General features: G+C 39.9%; 1 protein-coding gene across 1 annotated transcript in view; it reads right to left on the bottom strand.

Annotated features, from left to right (window-relative positions):
* The window catches only part of CSMD3 (CUB and Sushi multiple domains 3), a 909,686-nt gene that overhangs the window by 631,586 nt on the left and 251,329 nt on the right, over positions 1 to 26,771 (bottom strand). Inside the window, exons 8-9 of the mRNA XM_066579038.1 lie at positions 19,196 to 19,299; positions 17,721 to 17,833 (exon numbers count right to left, since the gene is read on the bottom strand). Of these exons, the coding sequence (XP_066435135.1) occupies positions 17,721 to 17,833; positions 19,196 to 19,299 (217 nt within the window). The remainder of the gene's footprint in view (positions 1 to 17,720; positions 17,834 to 19,195; positions 19,300 to 26,771) is intronic.

Raw genomic sequence — 26,771 nt, 5'->3', positions numbered from 1 at the left:
GAGTAGACAGTTAACCGCATTTGAGACAAGGTACCGCTTTAAAATACCGCAATAATTCCCCCAGCAATTTTACTGGAAACCGATGCGAATAACATGGGAGGTCTATGCTATTATTAACTCATGATGTAACATCCAATCATATCAAAGGAACCACACGTGGGTCCAAGACAACCCACTCATCTAATCCACCACCTGATGGCCAATCACAGATGGCTGGAGGATGGAAGAATTGCAAGATGCTCATCCAATAATTAAACAATACGTTGTATCTATGTAATCTTTGACCTGCCCAGATGGGCGGATATGTTAAACTCTTTTAAAAGAGGCTGCGCGCCCAACAATAAAGCAGAATTGAGGAAGCTTATACATGCTGAACCTGTGTCAGTGTGGAAACTTCTTATGCGCATTATCAATTCAGAATTAATATGGAAGGGTGTAAACATTCCAAATTGAGTAAGCCGTGGTTCCACAAAGGATTTCCACGACATCACTTGTGTGCAAGATTTTCAATTACACAAGCTATAGCATTATTATTAACAATTTGCTTTTGCACAACAACCTCTATACGTTAACATTAGATGTTAATAATGGCATTTGTCCAGACAATCAACACATTTGTGCTGCTCCTACAAAAATACCTCCAAATATATGAAAATAGTCAAAATGACGACACAAATACTTATCAGTCAGTGCAACTTTAAACTACAATGCAGTGTCTTGCTTTGTAGTTTAAAGTTGAGGTTTTTTGGGGTACTCTACAGGGCATGCTTACATCTGGAGGTTCCATTTGCAGCTTCTGTTGCAATTATGATTTGAAATCCAGGAGAAAATAACATATCATGCTGTGGGATTCTATCCATGAAAATTCCAGTAGAAATGTATAAGACCAGACAGACCCCATTATAGTCCATCTGATGCCGTTCGGGTTCAACATGTGCAGGATCTGGCAGGTCCAGTATTTTTGCCTTTTGGCTTTGAGGACAGGGCCAAACAACGTGAATAGACCAGAATCATGGGTGCAGTTATGACTGTGTCCTAAATAACATTAACCTATAGTGTAGATTTATAGAATCTGTGTTAAGTAGTGCTTAAATAACACTTCAAAGGTGCCCATATACCTTTGACTAATGTAGATGAAAATGGACATTCATTGGGTGAAATTTAGCAGCAGAATGATTTTATCCAACTCATGGCTCCTAAAAGACAGATACGACAGAGCACCTCCTTGGATAATATCTTCAGGCAACGGTGATCAGAATCATATGGAGTAGGCTATTATGTTCACCTCCACTGGGTTGAAATGAACAACAGGGTATGCAGCAACGTTCGGACAGATGCTCTCATCAAAAACCAGAATAACTGGCACTTAATATACTTCCAACCAAACCAAGAGTCACGCTCCCCACATGCCAGAAGTAGATGATTGAACCACTCGAATTGAATCAGAAATTCTAAGCATTTTATATATACAATTGAGACACATTTTAGAGACTTAGCTCCATCCTAAAGTGACAAACATGTACAACAAAAAACTATACCACTAATACATAAATTAAATTCACCAAACTCCTCTCCTAAGTTAACTACATTCAATCAAACTACTTAATATTTTATTAGTCCAACCTTTATAATTCACATGCATTGCATAAATCCTGAAAAATCCTAAAAAAAAAATGTTCAAATGTTATGCACTATGATACCAAGCATTATGATATCCATGGCATCCCAGCCCCATCTTGTTTCCCATATGGTGAGGCACTTGTGTTTCTCAAAAAGCACCCACTTCCACAAATCCTGTATTGGCTTGGCCAATACAAGAATGTTATTGCAAAGGGCATTTATAACAGACTAAAAATGGGCATTTTTTTCCCACCCCCACTAGATATGATCATGAGTACATTGCGCTATCCTAAAATGCCAACAAAGATAATGCCAACACTCAGATAGAGGTGTAGTGGACATACACAATATCTATACTTCAGTCATCTAGTGACAGTGGACATACACTCTCCTATATCCTATATATACTATACACTCTCTTATATACCTATGGACTTCTATTTCTTGTATACTGTTATATTTCTATATTTTCACTTCCTCATACATGAATGCACAGTAAGACTCTCTGTTTCACAATTCCTAACAGACTTTAGCAGAGTAAGTAAGATGCACAAAACCACAGCCTTAACACCACAGCTTCTAGCAATGCGCTTGTCAGCATAAACAGTTTCAGTAAAATACATACACATAACCTTTGTACTACAAGTTTGTAACCTCTGGGCATATCCAACTAGTCACACGTCATACCTAAGCATCATTTGACAAGGACTCACTCACCACGCCTTTGCCCCCTCTATCAGGCTCTTCAAGAGGTCTCTGATTTCCTGTCTGATACCACAGGATGGGCAACGCCAAAAACTACTGATGACCAGATACAGGAAGAATCTTAAAAAACGTATCCAATTATCTATCCATATGTCTTATCTATGCAATTTTTGGCGTGCCCATAAAGGGCAGATATGTTTAATGCTATAAAAGAGGCTACTTGTCCACTAATAAAGCAGAAATGAGGAAGTTTTCATACGCTGAACTTCTGTGTCGTGTGATTCCTTCTCTGTGCGCACAGTCTCTTAACTCTAATTTCAAAGGGTGCAAATATTCCCATTGATCATACCATGGACCTCAAAAGGTCATCTACGACAGAGGTCATAGAGCAAAGCACGAGTTCTATACCATCTGAAAAGGATTTTATAGTTCTCCTAAAGTTAGAAAGCAATTGAGGATTTGTGAGTGAGGATTAACGTAGAAAAATTTAAACCCAGTTTAGTTTCCTAAACAGATACAAAAGTGACCTGAAGCAACCCGAAGAACAATGACACCAAGTGTAAAGGGAAGAAGTTTTGTGAACATAGGCATTTAAAAGGCATTAACTCCTGTAGGAGAGAATTGTGAAGGGAAAAACCAACTATAAAATTGGACAGTTTGAGAAAAAAGGGTAAAGATCTCTCCCTGACATGTAATGTCTCACCTGTAGGGCATCCTCCTTTGAGTATCTCAGAATATGGGATTGCAACATGCCTGAAGAGAAGGTCAGATTATAAAAATAACTTGTACTTGGGTTAGAAGAAAGACCAAGTGACCTCAAATTCCTATCCCAAAAACATAAGCCAGTAGAGGTAGTTGCAAGGGCAGAAAGGCAGAGGGGCAGATAAATAGGAGTAAGCCATAGGAGTAAAGTGCGGTTATGGTGAAAAATTTGACTCTTCAACAACACCCATAGCTTATCCTGCCTATGGTGAAACTAGTTCAAGATGTATGCTAACATAGAGGCTTTGTAGTAAAGGGTAATGTCCGGAAGACCCATGCCTCTCTGCTACTTAAGCTTAGAAAGGTGGTTCTGACCCCACTCTAGGTTTCCAAACAGACCATACAAAATTAATGAATTTCACAGTATTAAAAAAGAACCATAGAATAAGACAAGAAAAGGCACAGTTTTTGAAGTAAAACATTCATCTTCAAGGTGCTAATTTGCCCAAACCACAAAAGTGGTAGTCTCACCCGAGATAACAAATCTACTTTAATTTGCTCAACATCAGTACAAAGTTCAAAGAAAACACAATGTCATAGGCCGGAGAAATCTGAGTGCCTAAATAAGTAAAGGAGCGAGGAGACCGTTTAAAAGAGAAAGAACCTTTCAAGCTGAAGATCGTTGATGGAGGAAGATTAACATTTGTGAACTTCAGATTTAATCTTGGACCCTTTAATTGAAAACCATAGAAAATTATAAGAATGGGAGCAGAATTGAAACCTCCGATCTGTTTGATCCTCCATTACTATCTGTATACTTCCTTAGGTGATGATTCTGTTCACACTAATGATCTGCTAATAGACAAGATATCTCAAGAGATAATTGTCAAAGTGATGCTGATTATAGAGCATTATGGAGTTTCTAGAAATATAGAATGCAAAATGGCTCTATGGTGTAGCTTTCCTTGGAATAAAGATGATGTTAAACACTTTTCAAATTACACCAAAAATTGAGCTTGAAGTACTAAAATTAAGATGGAAATGTATGCAGTGTGTACAGGTATTATGCAAGTAAAAGCCATTTGCTATCATGCTTTCTGTTAACAATCTGCCAAGTTGTTTAGCAATTTAAATTTAAAAAAAACTATTTGTATTAAGGGACCAACATGTCCCTAGAGAAGGTGTAAAATAATGAAAGTATTCGGTGCAATCACTTGTTTTGTATTCATCTGCGGCAGAGCAGTGGGAACATATTTAAGCAGTGCTTATAATCCAAAGAGCAACAGTAAAATTATATAACCACCCAAGTATGAAAGCATTGATATTGCTAGATAATTAACAATAGCTATATTCTTTGCAAGCATAATTAATTAATCATCAGAGATTAGGTATTGTTAGAAATGCAAGCTGCCTCATTAAATTTGTACTTAAAGCATCCAGATGTTTTTCTCCATACATAATGACATCCTAAAATTCCAATGTTCTAAAAAGATTAAAAAAAGGAAGCCGCCACACTGGACATATAACTTGCGGAAAACAATTAAAATCTAGAAGCAAATTAATTAAAAAGTATAAGTGGCATCAGAGAGGAAACATAAGGCTCTTGAGCCCCTATGTAACATTTATCACAGCCCCACCCCGCCCCCCAAACACACACCTACCATAAACCATCTATACTACTAGTGTCTTCTTATGTGGTAGAGAGGGCTTTGGGCTCCCCCAGGCACTAGGGATCAAATGTGTCTGCTACTTCTGCAAATTTTATAACTATGCCCCTGAAAGGTACTTTTCCATAGATAAAGTCATTCACATTAAACAATGTATACAGCAGTAGCCAATAGGGTCAAATTGTTAGATGAGACTATATATTCAAGGTTCACACATTCTACTAGGTTCTCAAAGTCAGAAGAAAAGTAGCCTCCTGCACACCTCTCTATATTTAGGACTCCGCCCATAGTCAGTCCACACACAATGACACTTTAGTGCAATGCCCTCCATTGTGTATTAGCAAGAATCCTTAACACACTCCCCCCAATGTCACTACACATTGGTGGTAACTGGACCGCCCAAATATCGTCTCTGGCCGCAAAACATTGGTGATGCAATGTGTAAACATCATTTGTAACCTCAAGCAGCCCTGCTACCTTGGTGTTTCCCTGACTGTAACAACCAGGCTGCATATCCAGGCACAACTCATTCCTGATAAGACCCTGCCTTACAAACAATTTACAGGTATATTTTAGCATATGTTAATTTGTAGAATAAACAGTTTTTGTTCTACACTTTACAACAATACTGCAATTCTTCATTGGGGTTGCTAGTCACATAAGGAGCATATAGTGGGGTAGATATTCACTATGTGATCATACAGTTGGGGGATTATACACAATGGCCTTGTTGGGGTTATTTTTTAGAGTGCCCATAAATTAAGTTGGTGGGAAGAAACATGTTTGGTACCTTGTTAGCCAGATGATTCTGTTTCTCTTGCTGAGAGCAATAATGAAAACAACATTAACACAAACACTACTCTACTTTTTACTACAAAGAGCCTAGAAACATATTTGTATCAGATAGTAACAAAATAAATAGCAAATATATATGTATCAACTTAAAACTTAAAGGCGTTGACTCATGACCTGATCTCTAAAAGCAGCCACCCTAGCGATCAGTTGGTTACAGTTGGCTCCTAGAGCCCACTTCAGTAGAAATATAGTATTACATACCATCTATTCATGTGGCAAAAGGATGAATCAAGTCTTCCAGAGACAAAACAGCTTTGACGTTACGTAACAGCTATCCACTCTGGCTCATACTGGGACAGTCCCAAGCACGAGACCGCACTCTATGAGGTTTATATGTCCCAATCAGGTACATGGACAGAGCACCTAAGATCTTATGTGTAATGGTTGCTTATCTTGAAATTTCAGCATTTTGTGCTTCAGACTTCAGCTTTAAGTTTTATTAAAAGAAAGGCTATTATATGATGCCAGCCTTCTCCCTAGCATAATATCACAGTGAATTAACCCTTTCTTTCTAATTCCTATCACTGACATTTTCATCTAATTCAACCTTTCTCAGACCTGGTTATTTAATACAGAGGAAGGTTATACGAAAACCCCTTGGAGATAGTTTGCCTCTTCGGAAAACAATAATACTTCCTGATCCCACAAAACAAAGATTTTCTGTATCTATTTAAACTTATTAAACCCCATATAATGCTCCAATAACATAATCTTTTCTTCTGATGAAGGCATACTGTGAATGCATTTTTTGGCATACACACTAGCGGTCAAAAGTTTTAGAAGACCTCAAATTTTCTAGTTTTTATTAATATTCACACAGTTTAATGTATAAAAAGTACTTTAAAAGAAAAGCATAGAGCGAATAAGCAGGTTAAGGCGAATAAAAATAATGGATTAACTTTGTTTAACCAAATTAGATCTAGATTTTTGACTTTTCAAAGCAGCCACCTCTATCTAATATCTATCATGACAGGTCCTCTTTAATTTAATCACATTCTCTTTCATAACCTCCATAATCGGGTCTGTTGTGCAATTCTTAGGATGGTTATGTTGGGTGCCATTGGGGATTTTAGGGGAGAAACTAGTGCAAATAGGATGATAAAGTTAAACATTTGAAATAATTTCATTACTTCAATAAATGCTTTAACTTCTTCCCGCTATAGGACATACAGTTATGTCCTGCGGGGTCAGGGTATGTATGAAAAGAGGCTATCTCTCTCCATACATCGCGGGGGCAGGCTGTTTATTACAGCTGACACTCGTCAGCAACAGCTGCATTTGGCTTTGCAGCCGATCGCAGCTGTTTACCCTTTAAATGCCGCTGTCAATTCTGACAGTGGCATTTAAACCCCCCGGATGATGTTCGGGTGTCCCGTATGCCCCCCACATCCCAAATGATGAGATTGCAGGGAGCCGTGCGGGTGTCATGGCAGGTGGGGGCCTTCAGAAAGGCGCCAGGGCTGCCTTGGCAGTATGCCTATCAAGCCATCCCTGTGGGGTGGCTTGATAGACTACCTGCCCAATCGCTGTATGATGTAATGTCATGAAATTTTACTAATCGTTAGAAAAATAAATAAATAAGTAAAGTTCAAAACCCCCCACTTTTGCCATATTTACAAAAAAAGAATCTAAATAAGAAAATAAAAATACATATTTGGTATCGCCATGTCTATAGAAGTCTGATCTATCAAAGTAATGCATTATTTACCCTACACAGTCTGAAAAAGAACGCCAGAAATGCACTTTTTTGGATACCATGTCTCAAAGAAAAAATGCAATAAAAAATCGTATGTATTCCAAAATGGTATTAACAGATACTACACGATGTACCGCACAAAGTGAACCCTTGCACAACTACGTCTAAAAAAAATTATTTCTAAAAAATTGAATTGCATTGAAAAAAAATAAAAGTAGTAAAACAAAAAAAAAACTATATAAGTTTGGTTTCATAGTAATCGTACTGACCCATAGAATAAAGTTATTATGTCATTTTTGTTGCAGTTTGTGCGCCGTAGAAACAAGATGCACCAAAATATCGCGGAATGTCATTTTGTATTCATTTTACTCCACTTAGAATGCTTTAAAAGTTTTGCAGTGCATTATATGGTACATTAAATAGAACCGATAAAAAATACAACTCAACCCATAAAAAACAAGCCCTCATACAGCTATGTTGATGGATAAATAAAGGAGTTACAATTTTTTAAAAGGGGTGAGGAAAAAACAAAAAGGGGAAAAAAAGGACCAAGTCATTAAGGGGTCAATTGTGCAGTTAACCAAAAACATTTCTTTTGTACATCTTCATTCCTATGAACCACTTTTTCTTTTAATCAGTAGCAGTTTAGAAATTTTTACTTCAATATGGAGGTTATAAAAGTTGTCACAGATGTCAGGATTAGCCATTCAACTCCATGTACTCACCTGGGGCACTGACACACAGGAGAATGGTTTAATTCAAGAGGGCAGGAAAGGTGACTGAAGTGGTGAGAAGCACATTAGTTTTAAATTGGCAAACGTTCAACTACTATTGGCAGCTGTGTTTTACTTTGTACACAATTCCTCTGGGAACATAATCGTCTCTACCAAGTAGACCAATACAATGAATGACACTTAACTTTGCTGTGAGGCCTATTAAGCCTTAATGCACAGAAACAACACAGACAATACCAAGTACAATAATAAAAGGGTCAATCTATATATTATGGAAAGCAGCATCTGGTGATCATGATATGGCATAATTATAAAAGCATTATATAATTAACCTCATTTTTCATAAAATAATTGAATTTAGCATTTGCCAAAAGAAAACTATTTAGAATTATGAACTTTGGACATTGCAACAATTTCTAAATTAGCAGATATTACCCATTACCTTTTATCCATTATTTGCATAACATTAACAGCTCTGGTCACAACAGACACTTCGCTAAGTGAGATCTAAGTAATATCACTAGCTTAAAACCGCAAAAAGACTAGGCCAAATTACACAAGGTCACTGTTGAACTTAGACAACATAATACAGAAATACATACACCATGTTGACAAAAGTTTTGGGACACTCACCAATCCTGTGCTGTCAGGCAAAGAGGATATGCAAATCGGATGTATGAGCATTATGTGTAGAGGTCCCAGTACAGAAAGCATCAGAATGCCGCAAGGTGTAGAGTTGACTGACTTCTAAGGGGGTTTGATGGTGGGATGTCACCTGAACAGCCAATCAATTAACTTCTGGCAATGTTATTCAAAATGGAAAACATCTAGTGATTGTGCAATGTAGCCACGTTTGGTAAGACCTTGTAAACTGACAGAACATGGACAGCAAAGTCTTGCATGAGCTGTGAAGACATCACGTACATCGTCAGACAAATAATAACTCAGGAGGTCTTACATGCCATTGGAACTACGTGCTAAGGATTACCGCGGATTAACAGCTGCCCACAAGCCTAACATTACAGAAGTGAATGCGCAAAGACACCTGTAATGGTGGTTGAAGTGTCGTTTTTGGACTGTAAATGAGTGGAAACAAGTGTTATGGATAGCGGAATCATAGTACACCGCCTTCTAGTTGGATGGCCGTACTTGGTGTGACGGTTGCCTGGAAAGCGTTTTCTATACAACTTCATAGTCCCAAAACTGATGTTTGGAAGATGTTCTATTATGGTGTTGGGGTTTTTCTGCTAGGAAGGACTAGGGCTATTGGTTATATTGACATCCACCCTCAATACTAATGGGTACAGACACATTCTGAGCAGTGTGGCATTACTTACTCTGTGGCAATACTTTGGTACAGCTCCCTGTCTCTATCAACATGATAGAGCATTATGTCGTACAGCACATAGTGTTGAGGCTAGGCTTGAGAAGCAGAACATCTGCAAACTTCATTGGTCATCCCAAAGTCTGGATCTCAATCCCATTGAGCATCTTTGGGATGAACTTGAATACTATATCGGGTATGCCCAACACACCCATCATCTCCTGCATCCCTATCTGAAGCTCTCCTTGAGGAATTAAGACAAATTCCTCAACATATCTATTAGAATTTAGGGAAAAGTAGGCCTAGGAGGGTTACTGTGGTCATTGAGGCCAAAGGCTGCCCAACACTATATTGAAAAATGTGAATAAATTTTAATTTTATCACCTTCTATGTTTGTCCCAATACTTTTGTCAACATAGTGTATCATTTACCTACACAGTTAATAAAATGTAACCAGGTACAGCTACAAAGAAGGAAATGTCTAGTTCTCAAATCAAGTGTTACAAATATTGGGTGCATTCTGCAAGGATAAAGAGAACAATTGGCACCAGTTATCTATTGTTGATAATTAAATGCTAACATATGTATTATGAGTGGAAAAATATATTTCTGTATATACTGGGCTCACATTTGCCTTGGGAATTTTCTACAAGCAAAAAATCATAACCAAAATGATATACTCATTCCCATCACTAAGAAGCTATCACTGTCCACAGGTAAAGTATTAAAATAGTTGTTATACGCTACAGGAGTATGTTAACCATGCTGCTGACATGCAGGAATTTTGCGGTGAACGAGCTGCTCCGTGGAGCGGCCCATTCACATGTTCATGCTGTGAGCAGAGTGCTGGAGCGGCTTCCATTGGGGCTTGTGGTCAACATCATGGACAGCACTGCAGCGTGGAGCTGACAGGCTAGTCAGCACTCGCTGTCCTATATTTTTTACAAGCACAGAATTTGTGCTGGTAAGAAGCTCCATGTGAGCGCTTCCATAGCAACCTATTAGTTGCTATTGTCTGAACGAGGTATGGTAGATCAAACTTTTGTGGATTTGGCAATGCAAAATACGTTTTTTTTTTTGTTTCAATTGTTTTTATTTTAAATATAGGAAAAGGGTGTGTGTGTTTTAAACATTTAATATCCATTATTTTTTACAGTATTAAACGGAACCTGTCACCAGAAAATTGGTATATAAGCTGGCACCATAGTTTATTTGATCATAGCAACAGCATTTCACACATTTGCAGTAGAAGGCAGGCATACACCAAAACCACAACAAACGTATGGTGTATGTAGTGCACCCATGGACGCGAGAAGGCACATTATTATAATGGGCACGCTACATATACAGTAAGTTTTTGTGCTTTTGGTGCATGCCTTCCTTTTTCTGCAATCATGTGGAAAGCCCTTGTTACTATGTGCCAGCTTCTTAAGTTTACAAACAACTGGTGACTGTGTCCCTAAAAAAAAAAAAAACTTATCTCTAGTCCCCTAAGGAGACTTGAACTTGCAATTGTTTGATTGCATATACAAGACATGTAGTATTTCTGTAGCCAATCTATTGGAACATGCCACAGGCATTTCTCAATAGAAAAAAACATACATAGGAGTCCTGGGGCTTTTAGAAGGCTCCAATCTGCTGTGACACCCAGAAGGTACCTCGTGATCTCATTGCTAGGGGGCCATTTGGGACCTCCAAAAGCTGTTTGTGGCATTTAAAGGGTGAACAGCAGTGATCAGTGTTATCTCTGATTGCAGCTATTAACTTATGAGTGTCAACTGTCAGATGGCCGACACCCACTGTGTGTAGAGGGGGCTGGGCTCCTGAGTCTGCTCCACATACAGATACCCAGCAAGCACAGTAGATGTTGAGACCAGCAGATGTGTGAGGGCACACAAGGTGACTGGGCTCAGGACCCCCCGACACATCACTAGTAAAGAGGATTGTCTGATCTTCCGAACAGCACAAGTTGTTTTGTTGTCCACAATCCACAGCCAGGTGGCACCATCGTAACAGACCCTGTTTTTGTCAGAACCATTTCCGGGCACCTGGTCTGACAGCTTCTGTTAAGTGTATTTCCTTTGACAACCACCCACTGTCTTCTCCATTTGGAGTGTGTGGAACTCGGTTGTCTTCATTGATGAATTCAGGTTTCATTAGGGCACTAATGATGACGTGTTCATGCCTGAAGACCTAGGGGTGAGCGCCTTAATCCTGCCTTTGCTGTGGAGCCACACAGTGCCTCCACTGCTGGTGTGATAGTATGGGGGAGCTATCACATATGACAGTTGGTCACCCCTAGTAGTAGTATAAGGGACAATGACAGTTCAGCGATATGTTCACGACATCCTGCAGCCACATGTGTTCCTCTCATGGCAGCTTCCAAGAGGCATTTTCCAGCATGATAAAATTTGGTGACCTACTCAAGTGTATCACAAGAATATCTCAACAACATTGTCACACTTTCGTTGCTTTCCCAGTCACCAGAATTATACCCAGTAGAACATTTATGGGACCATCTGGGACACCAACTTCAACAGCCCGTGAGTTTGCACAATCCAGAGGCTCAGTTACAGCAAATGTGGACTGATATGCTGCAAGATACTTTATGGAACCTGTATGCCTCCATGCCGACCCAAATCACATCTTACATCCAAGCTAAAGGCAGACCAACAAGTCACAAGAGCTTCTCTTCAAGTGTTCAGTTTTCCCCAGTTAATCATCCTTTTGCTATTGAAATCATTTACTTATATCAATGTTACAATCACACATAGAAAGTTTTATTCAATTATGTGAGACAGCTCTAACGGTTTGTTCAAACTGCATCTTTACACATACAAAAACATGCAAAAAGGCAGAAATATGTAGGGAATATGTGATTTTCAGTTGCATAAACACTTTGCGTATTCCGCAACCAAAACCCGTATACACCCATGCGAACAAGGCCAGTCACCTCTTTCTCCTCTCAGCACATGCTAGCAGGACTTAGCTATTAACTGCTCTTCCATAAGTTGTACTAGTCACATGACACAAAACATAGGAGAGCCCTTATAAAAGCAGCTAAGCTAATAACAGAGTCCTGCTGTGTGAACTCCTGCCAGGATGAGAGAGAGAGCCTATGGAAGGGCAAGAGACAATTTCTAGAAGGGGAGCAGAAGGCAGTTGGCCCCCAGCAGCTAGTGACCAGCGCCCTGCTAAGGGCGGCTATGTTTGCAACTTTGCTAGTTATCACATTGAGTTTCGTAAAACACAGGTTGTATTGTAATCAGAGATCAGTTCAGACAATGTAGATACAGAGAAGCAATCTCAAGGTTTTATATTGTTCTGTAATAATTGCTTTTACAAATGAAATTAACAACAATAGTGGTGAATGCCATTTACCATATATCTAATTTGACATCTTTTCTGCACTTGTAACAGTAATTATATGATAATAATTGAATTAGAACATTTTATTGCAAATACATTCATTACAAAACAACATAGCTTTTCACTTTGTAATGGTTAAACTGCGAGGCTGCACACATTTATCATAGTCCAAGGTTCTGTCAAGAGCTAAAATACCAAACATGTTTATTGCTATAGCGTTTATGAAAATTAGAATATTCATCCAATTCACAGGAGAAGTAGTCTGGAGGTTATGTGCACTGACTGACAGCAACATAGAGAATCTTTCAGGATACATCTCTTGAATCTCAGTGTCAGTTCCTTCTGACCTTGGAACAAGTCATTTTGTCTATCTCTGTCCGAGCAACCAAAATGCCTAGTAAGCGTAATTGTGCAGGGAAAATGTGCCTGAAATATCCTGTGCTGCATAAGAGGAGAGCCAGAATATCCTATATAATAAAGTCAGTAAATAACTGTAGTTACCAACATTGAAACCGTCCTAAAAGCGTACAAGAGCTGGCAAAATGTTAAAAAGCCTGTGTTTACTTGGTAATGGTGTATGTGGTAGAAATATGTTCTCTTGAAGATGATTCCTTTCACAGAAACTTTTTAAAATAAAATGAATTTAGGTTGGCTGCACACAACTGGATTTGCACCGTGGAATCTGAAGCAGGCGTCTGCCTCCAGGTTCTGCGGTAAATACCTGCCGTAGCATGCTAAGGAAAAGTGCTTTTTCCGCACAAGAGCAGAAATTAATTGCAATTTTCCACTTGCAGAGGAAAAATTACAACATACTATAGTTTTGAACGGATTCCTTGCAGATGGCTTCCATTGAAGTCAATGGAAGCCATCCGACCCGTGGCCCTTCTGCAATTGACATTGCGGAAAGGTCGCGGATTCCATGTCATCGCTAGGTGATGATGCGGGAAAAGCGGGGACTGTACGCAGCACAGAAAATGACAGGTACGCAGGCTAAGCGGCCGGGCACAGGGTCGGATTATGGATATGGAATCCTGCATCCAGAATCCGACCCACACATGTGCAGCCGGCCTTATATCCATAAAATATGTTTTAAAATAGATTCATTTAACAATATACGTCTTTATAGAGCTGGGAGTCCTGTCTTTTTTCCTGATACAATGCTCCAAATCACCTGTAAAACCAAAGACATAAATAATAAAATTATTTCTGCCTGTAGTCACCACCAGGGGGAGCTGAGAAGCTTACTGCATAAAATACATAGAATAGAGCACCTAAGCTCCTTCTTGTGCTGGCTAGAGCTAGTTACAATGACTATGTTAAGGTCAACAACAAGAATTCTCCTGTTTGTTGTTAGGGCAGTTGTTTTGCAACTATTCAACAAATGATGATCCATTAGAGTGGCACAGTTGACCACACTGCTGAAAACTAGCCGTGTTTTGCTAACCCTACTTTAAATATTTCTTGATTTTACAGTGTGTCACTGGTCGATAGCATTTGCTATGTGCATTTAAAGTCCAGCATTCTAATTCAAGCAATAAAACATAAATTATTGATTCATATGCCGTACTCGAATATTGCTTTGTTTTCCTTGAAAAAAATTGTCGAAAATTCAATAAAAATATTGTTTTAAAAAAAAAAGCCAGTATTCTTGTTTGCTTTTTGCATCTTGTTCCTAGTCTAGCCCTGTGATTCTTTGTTTGCTTGTAGTGTTTGTTTCTAGCCTAGCATAGCCTCTTGTCAGTAAAGTTTGCTTCTGTGCTTTTCCAGGTCAGTTCTTGTTTGCTTGTTTTTTACCTGTCTGTATCTTTGGTATCTAGCTTTCTAGTTCCTCTCTGCTCAGTTTAGTTTTCATGTATCTGAATTTTAGTGCCTTCTCATTGCTTCTCAGGGATAGTGTTGCAGATAGAGTATCTACCATGGATATCTTCAAGGATACTTAGGGACAGTAGTGTCTGGTGTTAGGGTCAATACATAGATAGATTAGGGGACGACAAAAGGCCCATTTAGACACAACGGTTATCGCTCAAAATTCAATTCAAAAGCCGTCTTTTGAGCGATAATCGATGTGTTTAACTGCACTGACATCGTGCAGTTTTCCTTAAGCCGTCACTGATCATTGTTTTTCAGCATAACAGCCGGGGCGCTCTGAGCAGAGAACAGCTGGATGCAGAAGACAAGCGGCCCCCACTCAGAGTGCACGTTGATCGCTCAACCTTTGAGTGATCACCTTGTGCTGAATGTGCACAATGATTATCACTCAAAAGACATCGTTTGAGCGATAATCGCTGTATTTAAATGGGCCTTAAGGCGCTTTTACACGGAGCGATGATCATTTAAAAATCGCTAAAAAGCGATCGCTTGAGTGATAATCGTTGTGTCTAAACGTGCGGCCATCATGCACTTTTCGTGCACTGCTAGCAGATCGTTAAATTCAGTCTAACCTAAAAACCGTCGTTAAGCCTTATCAGGAGTTCTTCACAGGTTGTGTTGATAGCATTGTTTCCCGCTGGAGAACAAATGAACTGAATGCAGATAACAGCCCATGGGCTATTAAGTGCTTTCAGCTAAAGGCTTTATTTGCACGCTAATAAGCTAATAAGTAGTACTGTAACTCCTGGGATTGTCTTGGGAGTGGGAGACATTGTTGCTCCCCAGGAAATGTTACTTCTGTAGGGATAATCTTATTCTGCAGTCTAGTGTCCAGTCGATGTTGTTGCACTGCATGATACCAGCAGAGGACTTAGAGCTTTGCATTTGAGAAACTACATTCTCAAACCCTATATATACATGTTATAAAAGAAAACAATTGACGCGTAATATTGAATCTAAAAACAACATCATATTAAAATGTGGATTCTCACTTTAAATGTAGATTTGTCCATTTGAGTGGATAGAAGTGAGCAGTGGCAAAAGGCTTTTAATCAGAGATAAGGTGACCAATAACCTTGATTGCAGATTTACAAATTGATTCCTGATCTTTCCATAATAAGTACAGAATGGATGAATCGCCTAGCTGAGTTTGTGAATCGCTCTCAATAAAGCAAAGCAAAAACTCTGCAAATTGATTCACCTTTTGTATTCTAAAGGTTAGTGAATTGGTGGATTGCATAAATCAGCGGCTCAAGCAGATCAATTCTTTACTTTCAGTGCTATGTGGATGAACAAAAGAGGTAAGAAAAAAAAGATATCATCATAGCACTCAGCCATGGTTGTTGTACTGTGAACCGCTGCAAAGTATTGGCCTTGCAATTCACATATGCTATAACAGAGTCTAGACAAAAGGGAACAGAGGTGTAACTATAGGGGTGCAGAAGTTACAGTTGCACTTGGGCACTGATGTCCAATGGGGACCAAAAGCTTCTCTATCACAAGACACCAGTATTGTAAATCGCACACGATATTTCTGTCAGTCTCATTAAAAGGAATGGAGCATCATGGCACATGGACAGCCAGCACTCAATTCTGTATCACTATGCCACATATTTATCAACAATAACAATGGTAAATCAGAAAAAATATCAACAAGTTTACTCTATGACGTTTGTATTAATTAATATCTCTAAAAATCAGGGAGGGAATTTTTGGTTATTGGTCTTAGGCCTCATGTTCACGGGGAAAAGAAGAATTAAAATCGGCAGCGGATTTTAACTCTTCTCCCGCACGCGGATTCGCACCCCATAGGGATGCATTGACCACCCGCGGGTAGATAAATACCCGCGGATGGTCAATAAAAGTGAATTTAAAAAAATATGGAGCATGAAAAAAAATGGCATGCTCCATTTAGGTGCAGGTCTCCCGCAGGCTTCTATTGAAGCCTATGGAAGCCGTCCGGATCCGCAGGAGACCTAATATAAGAATAAACTTACCCGCAGCGGACTGTGCAGATCTTCTCTTCTTCGCGGCCAGATCTTCTTTCTTCGGCCCGACGGATGAGCCCGGCACTTGCGCGCGGTACGCCAGCAGCGCGCCGAGCACATCCGCCGGCCGAAGAAAGAAGATCCGGCCGCGAAGAAGAGAAGATCTGCACGGTCCGCTGTGGGTATGTTTATTCTTATTTTAGGTCTTCCGCGGATCCGGACAGCCTTCATAGGCTTCAATAGAAGCCTGCAGGAGCCGTCCCCGTGGGAGACCCGCACTTAAATGGAGCATGTCCATTTTTTTTCATGCTCAACATTTTTTTTTATTCACTTTTATTGACCATCCGCGGGTATTTATCTACCCGCGGGTGGTCAATGCATCCCTATAGGGTGCGGATCCGCATGTGGGAGAAGAGTTAAAATCCGCTGCGGATTTTAATTCTTCTTTTCCCCGTGGACATGAGGCCTTAAAGTTTGGCTCTTAAAACATTACTAAATACCAGAAGAACAGAAGTGAAATAGCTTCTGTCCTGATACTTAGTGATTTTCCCTTCAATTGCCAATTACTTGTGTGTTGAGGAAGGAAACGAAAATCTGCGCCCACAACAAGATAACAGCCTAGCACGTGTAACATTTTACGTTTTGTGACCATTACCAAGCTCAGGGTGCATTCACACGAACGTATATCGGCTCGGTTTTCACGCCGAGCCGATATACGTCCTCCTCATCTGCAGGGGGGGGGCCTTGAAGAGCCAGAAGCAGGAACTGAGGCTCCCGCCCCCTCTCTGCCTCCTCTCCGCCCCTCTGCACTATTTTAAATGAGAGGAGGCGGGGCGGGGGCGGGGCTAAGGTCCGCGAATTAGCCTCGCCCCTGTCCCACCTCTCTTCATTGCAAATAGTGCAGAGGGGTGGAGAGGAGGCAGAGAGGGGGTGGGAGCTCAGTTCCTGCTCCTGGGCTCTTCCAGCCCCCCCCCCCCCCCCCCTGCACATGAGGACAACGTATATCGGCTCGGCGTGAAAACCGAGCCGATATACGTTCGTGGGAATGCAGCCTCAAGGTGGAAACTTCTAGATTTCATAATCATTTGGCCACAATTATAATCTAATAAACAGGATGAAACATTTCATTCAGCATTAATTAATTGAAAGTAAACCTCAATATTCAATGTCCATGGTTATTTATGAGTTTACCTTTGTAGTTCACTTTAAATCCAATTGATCCAATACTGTCATCAGTTTGTAGATGTAACCACATCTGATTCTTAATGCTCACAATTAAGTCTGGAACAAAACTTCCAGATAACCTATGGAAAATGAGAGGTTAAATAAATTACGCATTGTATCTTAGCTAGAAAAGTAAATGAACACTAAAACAAACTTGACACTCTTTAGTATTTACTCAGTTTCTGTAAAGTATCATTTATTGGTAGTGTGTAGCAAACAAAACCACTAGAACCCTGTTTTCGGTAGAACTTTGCTACAACTTTGGTTTGGCAGAAACACGAGACAAGCTTTTAGCAAAGCTCTACCTAAAACAGGACTCTACTAGTACACTAGCCCTGAACACTGGTGTATAACACTGTCTAAGAGCCAGAAAAGCCCTGTAAAACACTCTCTTAGACAGTGTTATACACCAGTTTTAGAGGTTTTCATAGACTCCTGGCTCGATTACAATTAATTCAGATCAAACTGAACTTCTTGCAAAAGTTTGGTGAACGGGCCAAACCAAAATTTCAGAGGTTAGCTTATCACTCCATATTGGGTATGGATTTGTGAACTTGTAAATAAAGTTAATATTTCAGTTTTTAAGCTTCCTACATACAATTTTTTTTGTGATGTTTCATTTTCCAAATGGGAAGATGGAATAATACTTCTGCAGCATTCCTGCAAGTCAATATCAGACTTTTTAAACAAGCCTTATAACAATGATTGAGAGTTCCCGTAGGTGGCGCTGTAGAGGTATTATTCCATCTTTCATTTGCATATTTTCCAGAGGAGCATGGCTAGCCTTTTACATCTCCGCACGCGCCTTCTAACTGTTCCCCTTAGGGAGATACTCTTCTGGGCCCACAGTTTATTTTCCAGGTTTAAAAAACAATGAATTTCATGTGTTTTTTACCAAAAAAATTTGGTTGCTTTTTTAAAGACAAATTTTGACATGCTTTTTAAGGTTTTTTATTTTTTTATGTTGGAATATGCTTATATGAAAATACTTAAAAATGCTGTAACTACATCATACTGCACTGTGAAAAAAAAATTGGCATGGGCTAAAAAGAAGGCACAAACAATGAAGTCAGTTGCCAAAAAAAAAAAAACTTTACTGTTTGTAACAAGCTTCATATTTCCCCATCTAATGTGCCCATTGGCAGTGGTTTCACATGCCGAGGTGCTCAGCCCCAGTACCTGGATTCTCATGTACATGGGAGGTGCAGTGGTTCCTGCTTTTGTACAGACTAGCCCATAACAATAAGCACACTAGTAGCGGCTTCTAAAGACAAAAGGTGGATATTCTGAGAGTGAATCAGAAGAGCCCCATGGGGGAGCATTTTTACTGGCCACATTTAACCATGATTTTGATGTTTTCATATACTGTATACAATGAGGTAATGCAAAGAAAAGGAGTGAGGCTACAAACTTTATAAGCCCAAACTAAAATAGATACTTACTGGTGCAAAACAGTTTTTGGGTCACCAACTTCTCCTCCATCACCGATGGTCAGAGTATCATAGCCTATTTCTAGATCAAATTCTTCAAAATTGATTTGTATAACCTAGAAAACAGAAGAAGTTGACGACATAACTATGTTTTGTTCCAGTTTTATAAGATATAACACTTTATGACATAATACATAAAAAAATAAGATGCAGGTAATTATTCTCACTGTGAATAAACAACTATGGTCAAAATAGTTTAAGCTTAGCATTGTTCAAAAGATGACTGTTTTCATTTTGGTCTGTGTGTTACAGAATTTTAAGTTCCCTCTTTACCGCTGTGCTCCTCTTGCGAAATATAAAATCTAACTAATAATCAGAGGCAGCAGAATGAGGCGGCACCATGTGGTCAAAGCTTCACTAACGTACTCCTAAATGGATTGTTATTATTATTTAATGTATACTAATATCATAGTCACAGGGATTATGAGGAAAACGGAGAAAGCAAGAAAAAAAATTGGTTCTATCATGCAAATTTACTTACTTTGGAACAAATATAAATGCAAAGCGTGCGAGCAGTAGAAGTTATTATATTATTTCTGATTACTACTAGAGATGAGCGAGCATACTCGTCCGAGCTTGATGCTCGTTCGAGTATTAGGGTGCTCGAGATGCTCGTTACTCGAGACGAGCACCACGCGGTACTCGTTTCGATTAAACGAGTACTGACCATTGAATTCAATGGAGCCGGCAATACAGCCGGCTCCATTGAAAGCAATGGGCTGCCGGCGAGCGCGGGATGAATTTTCGGGAAGGGCTTAAAAATATAAGCCCTTACCTGAAAATCATCCTAAAATGTGTAAAAATAAAAAAATAAAAATTATGTCAGCATTAAGATCGTTCTCCTCTGCCACAGCTGTAACAGCTGTGGCAGAGAAGAACGATGTTAGCCCATTGAATTCAATGGAGCCGGCAATACAGCCGGCTCCATTGAAAGCAATGGGCTGCCGGCGAGCGTGGGATGAATTTTCGGGAAGGGCTTAAAAATATAAGCCCTTACCTGAAAATCATCCTAAAATGTGTAAAAAGAACAAAAAATGTATACTCACCTTTCCGCTGCAGCCGGAGTTCAGCAGCGTCTGGCCGGCAGTTCTCCTGAACTGCTCTGAGTAGTATTCAGCAGCCGGGGATTTAAAATCCCCACCTGCTGAATGAGCTGCCTCTGATTGGTCACAGCCTCACCAATCAGAGGCAGCTCTCACTCACACCCATTCATGAATTCATTGGCCATGTAAAAAAATTACACCAGGAAAAATAGCACATCGGTGACCAAAAATGTTGACTGAGTTTGTACACAGTGTCAAAATATAGGGCTTGCCCTATCTTTCGATTAGATATGCAGTTAGCTCCTATAGACTCCAATGGGAGCTGAAAAAAAAGAGAAGGGGAGAAAGTTTAGCTGTTTCCAACACTGGCAAAAGAAGACAGCTGGCTCTATTTAAACATTAGCAGTCATTCCGAAGATTCCTGCCAACCAGAGGATTTTCGCACTGCAACGTACTTTTTTGCCAATACCCTACAGCCGCCCATGTGAGAAATCACAGAGGCAGAGGGAACTAATTTATATATCTTCTGTGATTCGAGCCGCCCATGTGAGTGGATGATAATAAAGATCGGGACTTGATCGCGGCTATTCTTCCTTCATGCAATTTTTAGCCGCAATCGGCCGAGCGTAAAAACACATACAGTTGTGTGAAAGAGGCCTAAGTCTAATGTTGCATCTCCCACTGCTAAATTTAACAGGAAAAACAGTTATACAGAAAGCTTATATAATAATTAAGCCTAATTCATGAATATGCATAGAGGGAGTAGATTCCATAGCATAAAAAAAACAAAACGAGGCCTTTCATGGTTGTAAAGCTAGAATTAAGGGCAAGAGTCTCTTAATAAATTTGACGCATCTTACTTCACTGCACATTGATTTAAGATTGGCATATCAAATAGCACCCTAAGGGGGGTGTCATGACCGTGCTTCCGTGCATACATAGGTGCGTACATACGTGCGTACCTACGTACAAGCAAAAACACACGTGTATGCAGCTGTGTGCCTTATTTCAATGGAGCCGCGGCTGCTGCCAGCGGCTCCATTGAAGACAATGCTCTGCCGGCCCTCTGCATTCTTTTTCAGGGAAGGGAAACCCTTCCCTGAAAAAGAAACATTTTAGTTTAAAAAAAAAAACAAAAAAAAACTTACCTCTCCGCCGCTGCCGCGACCCCCGCGGGCATGAAAAACATGCGGCAGATGTTTCCCTTACCCCTGCTAGTTAAAAGAATTCCCTGCTGCTACAATTGCCACATCTGTGGCAGATGCAGCAGAGGAATTCTTCAATTCTCAACCGCAGCTGTCATACACGACAGCTGCGGTAGAGATTCCTGCTGCCAGCATCCCCGTCAATGGCTTTTCCGGAAAGGGCTTCATAAGCCCCTCCCTGAAAATCCATTTAAAATAGTTTACAAAAAAGAAAAACTCACCTGCCGGGGCTTAGCCACAATTTCTGCCACTGTTCCCAGCTCTGTAGTTCTCAGCGATCAGCAGCCGGGGATTTAAAATACCCGCATGCTGGTAGCTCTGATTGTGATTGGCTGAGCGCTTCAGTCAATCACAATCAGAGCTACCAGCAGGCAGGGATTTTAAATCCCCGGCTGCTGATGGTTGAGAACTATAGAGCCAGGGACAGTGGCAGAAGTCGCTGCTGAGCCCTAGCAGTCGTCAATGGCTTTTCAGGGAAGGGCTTCATAAGCCCCTCCCTGAAAATCCATTTTAAAAAACTGTAAAAAAAAAATCAATACTCACCTGCCGGGGCTCAGTAGTCCCCGGCTCTGTAGTTCTCAGCTACCAGTATCTGGGGATTTAAAATCCCTGCCTGCTGGTAGCTCTGATTGTCATTGGCTGAGTGCTTCAGGCAATCACAATCAGAGCTACCAGCAGGCGGGGATTTTAAATCCCCAGGCGCTGATAGCTGAGAACTATAGAGCCGGGCAGCGCCAGAAGTTGCAGCTGAGCCCTGGCAACTGAAGGGAGGTGAGTATGCTTTTTTTGGATTTTTAGGGAAGGGCTTATGTTTAAAGCCCTTCCCTGAAATCCAATGATGGGGATGTCGGCAGCAGGATTCTCTACCGCAGCTGTCATATGTGAATTGAAGAATTCCTCTGCTGCATTTGCCACAGATGTGGCAGATGTAGCAGCAGGGAATTCTTTTAACTAGCGGGGGTGAAGGAAACATCTGCCACATGCGGCAGATATGTTCTTCATGCCCGCGATGGTCACGGCAGCGGCGGAGAGATAATTACTTTTTATTTTTTTACACTAACCTGTTTCTTTTACAGGGAAGGGCTTATATGTAAAGCCCTTCCCTGAAAAAGAATGCAGGGGTGTCAGCAGAACATTGTTTTCAATGGAGCCGCCGGCAGCAGCTGCGGCTCCATTGAAAACAATGCGTGCATTTCCAATGGTGCATGCATGTCCTATCCTTGCAGGCACGCACCTGCAAAGTACAGACGTGTGCACACACCATAGGGAATGTAATGTTGCAAATACAAGCATGTTTTTGTGTGTGTGTGTGATTGTGTACGCACGCACAAAAACACGCCTGTGTGAACCCACCCTAAGTAAATCTCCCCCCACTGGCCTTAATAGATTTTTATATTTTAGATTTAGATTTGAAAAAAAAAACTGATCAGTTAGGGCCCAATCACATTTATATTCCATTCATTTGCTGTCCATGTATTTTACAGATGGCACATAAACCAATTATATTCAATTAGGCTGTTCAGATAGGCTTTTTTTTTTTTTCAAATGGACCACTACATGTTCTATGCTGGTCCATGGTTCGGAAGGGCAAAAACAATCTTGACTTGTTGTTGGATTTAAAATATTGATGGAATATAACTGATGAAATTGATAGATTAGAAATGTATTTTATTTTAAAAAACAGTAGGTGACTAAATTTAGGGGGGAGGAGGGTGGGAAACACCTTCATCAGACAACGGGAATAATGGTTATTGTGCAGATAATGCAAATTCCTCAGAGTCTCGTAATATGAGAAAAATGGCCATTGGTGGCCAGCAATTCATACAGGGTAGCTGGGAGTACACGGTATGAGTTTTTAACATGGACCACTGTATGCCCTCTTCTGGTCCATATCAGAATCAGACATGTCTTCTGCCTGTAGATATCAGGCAGCCCAGGGATATGTGTCCATGAGCTGTCCAATGTGAATTGCACCCGAGAATCGCGGACACAACTTACATACCTGTGCATAAATGGGCCCTTAAGAGTGCTTAGTGAAAAACCCAATATTCAGTCATACTCCAGGGTGAAAAAAATAAATAGTTAAATCTTGGCTGCATTCTTCTAAAAACAGGGTGTGTGTAGTATTACAGCTCAGTCCTATTCATTTAAGTCCACTACATGGCTTGTAGATAGTTGTAGCATGTTTTCTTGAAAAAAGCAGCCATGTTTTTCTAATCCTAGACAAGGTTTTACACATGATGGCAGCCTTCAAGGCAATATGGATTGGGTTAGTATACATCATTGAAAAATATAGTGGCTTAAGATATAAGGGTATGAATGGGATAAATCAGGCATTAGAGAGGTTATCGCAACTGAACCTGTGGAGTAATAGAGGGGGATTTGGGACCCACCTTCAGTATAGCTAAAACACACAGTAAAAATAAAGCTAAATCTTCAGGTCTGGGGGACTCACCATGGTCTTGCATTACATTTTCACCTATTTATTAAAATGGTCTACATGTAATATTACTCTCCTCCTTCAGCTGCCATTTTACAAGTCTGACCCTTGGTAATCAGCTGATCATCAAAGTATAGTCCTCTGACAGGGGTTTGTCCATTTGAGACAACCCATTTAAGCGCCTTGCTGATAGTTCAGCAGTTCGTGACTTTCGAATCATCTTTCCAGTAACTGCATATTTTAACGTTACATCTAAAACACAATGGTGGCCATATTATGGGCAACCCAGTGCTTAATGTGTATATCTGACCTCTACTTTATCATTAATAGCAGAATGTAAAATAGATATTTAAATAATGAATACATTTTATTTTATCAGATTTCTATCACAGATGACCCGAATGGCACATTCTGTCAGCAATAAAAGGAAATAATATTATTGGCGTTAAATTTTCTGGACTTTTGTGACAAGTAGCTTGCAGAAATGACCAATTTCATGTTCTTGAACATAGCTCTATGGCTGAAAGAAAGCACTAATGATACATGAGTGTAATCAATTGCACCAAGAATGTTAGGAATTTGAGCAATATTGTAAAAGTCATGTTTAATTTCAGCCTCACTGCAAGACTCTGTAGGGAATTTAATGAACAGTTTTTAATACCTGCTTTAATATCAAATAAAATGCTGAAAGCAATGTAGTGAAAAAATAATTCTTCCAGAAAGTCTTCTATTTTTCCTATTCTCTGGTTTTAATAGTTTAAAGGGTTTATACCAGAAAAAAAATTCTCAATCATCCACAGAATAAGTGAAATAAATATGATCAAAGGGGCCCCAATGATCACTAAAATGTGGGTCCAAGCACCCCTTCCAGAGGAGATTTAATGAAGAAGTGGACATGGATGCACCTTGTTGCTCTATTCAGTGCTTATGAGACTGATGGATAGTGTTTAGTGACATGAACCAGTCGAACCCTGTTTAGGGTCAAACTTTGCTAAATGTTTAGAGTGAACCTGAACCTTGTGTGGTTCACCCCAGCTGAACCCACTAAAGGAAGGAGGTAGCGGTGGTCCTGTGGTTCAATGGTTAGCACTGTTGTCTTGCAGTGCAGGGGTCCTAGCTTCAAATCTGATCAAAGATAACATCTGCATGGAATTTGTATATTCTCCCTGTTTCATACTAATCATCTTACATCACTTGATATTTTCTGTCCCTATTGGGGCTTGCAGTCTTTATTCACCTATTAGAATGTTTTTGGAGTGTAGGAGGAAACCCATGCAAACACATGAAGAATATACAAATGATATCCTTGGTCAGATTTGAACAGGACCACCACCATTAATATTTTTTGTGGTTTGAGTGAGGTTTCCAACTGTAACGGCCAAACTGAACTTTTCAAATGTTTGTTCATCGATACTGATGGAGGTAGCTGATGGGTATACTTAGCTTTATCTATCATTCCCATGGACTATGAATGCATTACCACTGCTCCATTCAAAGCCCTACATAATTCGTCTTTTTTCTAGGGATTGGTGTTGCTCTCAGTAATCATACTTTTATCAACTGTACTGCAGAGAGGTACTAAATGTTTTTCATGGAACATTCCCTTTAAAAGAATCACATAATTTGGTTTTTATGTCTAGAAATTATACATTTACCCAGTTTTTTAGAATGTTTGTGTTTAAAATGATGCAAGCGGGCAATCATTAGTGCCATACACAAATGAGATTAGGTGAAAATACAGTCTATATAGGACCTATATTGGACTGTGGTTCCTTGGGTCCACTAGAAGCTGAGTATAAAGGCATACCCTCCATCTATACAGAACATGTGTCCATCTACTTTAACTGAATTATAATCTCTGTTGCTATCATCGTACACACAAGACACATCATCAACTGGGTTAATTAGAGAATCAACCCATTAGAAAAATACCCTAGTGGCAACTGATTGGCTCCATAGTCAGATACAATTGAATTTGCTTTCTGCTGAATCTGGTATGCCCATCCATTTTTAAACACTCCTGAAGTGTATATGTGCTAAACATCTATGGGTCTCCCCATTTAAACAAAGAAAGAGAATTGTATTATGGATTGACATGGAATGTGTGAAATAGGGGACACAAACATCATTGCATATTACTAAGGAATACATTCTAGGGAAGAATACAATTCCTAACAGAGGCACTATACAGGGGTACAGAGAATGCTAACAGTTTCTTTATACTGACTTGTAAAGTCTGTGTAAAACTCTATCCATGGCTTTGCTGAATGCATGAGCCATTATAGTGAAGGAAAACAACTGTGGCATTAAAAATAAAAAAGGTAAATTAACTATTGCTCCTTAGCCTCTAGGAGATTAAACTTATCTATGAGAACCTGTCTCCTCTGAATACTACACCTGCACTGAATGCTATTCAAATACCCACGTGATGATAAACTTCCCTGGGGACATATACATAATGTAGAAATGTACCCTTGGGTAGTTGTGCCTAGTAGTAGCACTAAAGGTCCCTTTACACAGGACAACTATTGGGCTGTTCCAATGACTATTGCTCCAGTGTTTTTACACAGGCGTAATAGCAGTTTAGAGAATGGAGGCAGAGCGGGCCAGAGACTGCTTCTGCTGCCTTCCTCCATTCACTGTAAGCAGGAGTGATTCATAGATTGATTGACTCCTGTTTACATGAGCCAATAGTCACTTGGTTTTTAGCTCTGCTAAAATCCATGTGACTCTGTCAGGTGAGTGGTTGTCAATCAATGCCCTGTTGGCAGCCGTGTGTATATGGGACGATTATTGTCCAAATTCAATGTTTCCAGTGATATTTCAGGCAAAAAATGCCC

This window comes from Eleutherodactylus coqui, chromosome 9, assembly GCF_035609145.1.
Source record: "Eleutherodactylus coqui strain aEleCoq1 chromosome 9, aEleCoq1.hap1, whole genome shotgun sequence".
Lineage (NCBI taxonomy): Eukaryota > Metazoa > Chordata > Amphibia > Anura > Eleutherodactylidae > Eleutherodactylus > Eleutherodactylus coqui.
Note: the sequence above shows the minus strand (reverse complement) of the source record. Positions and strands in the feature narration are given on the sequence as shown.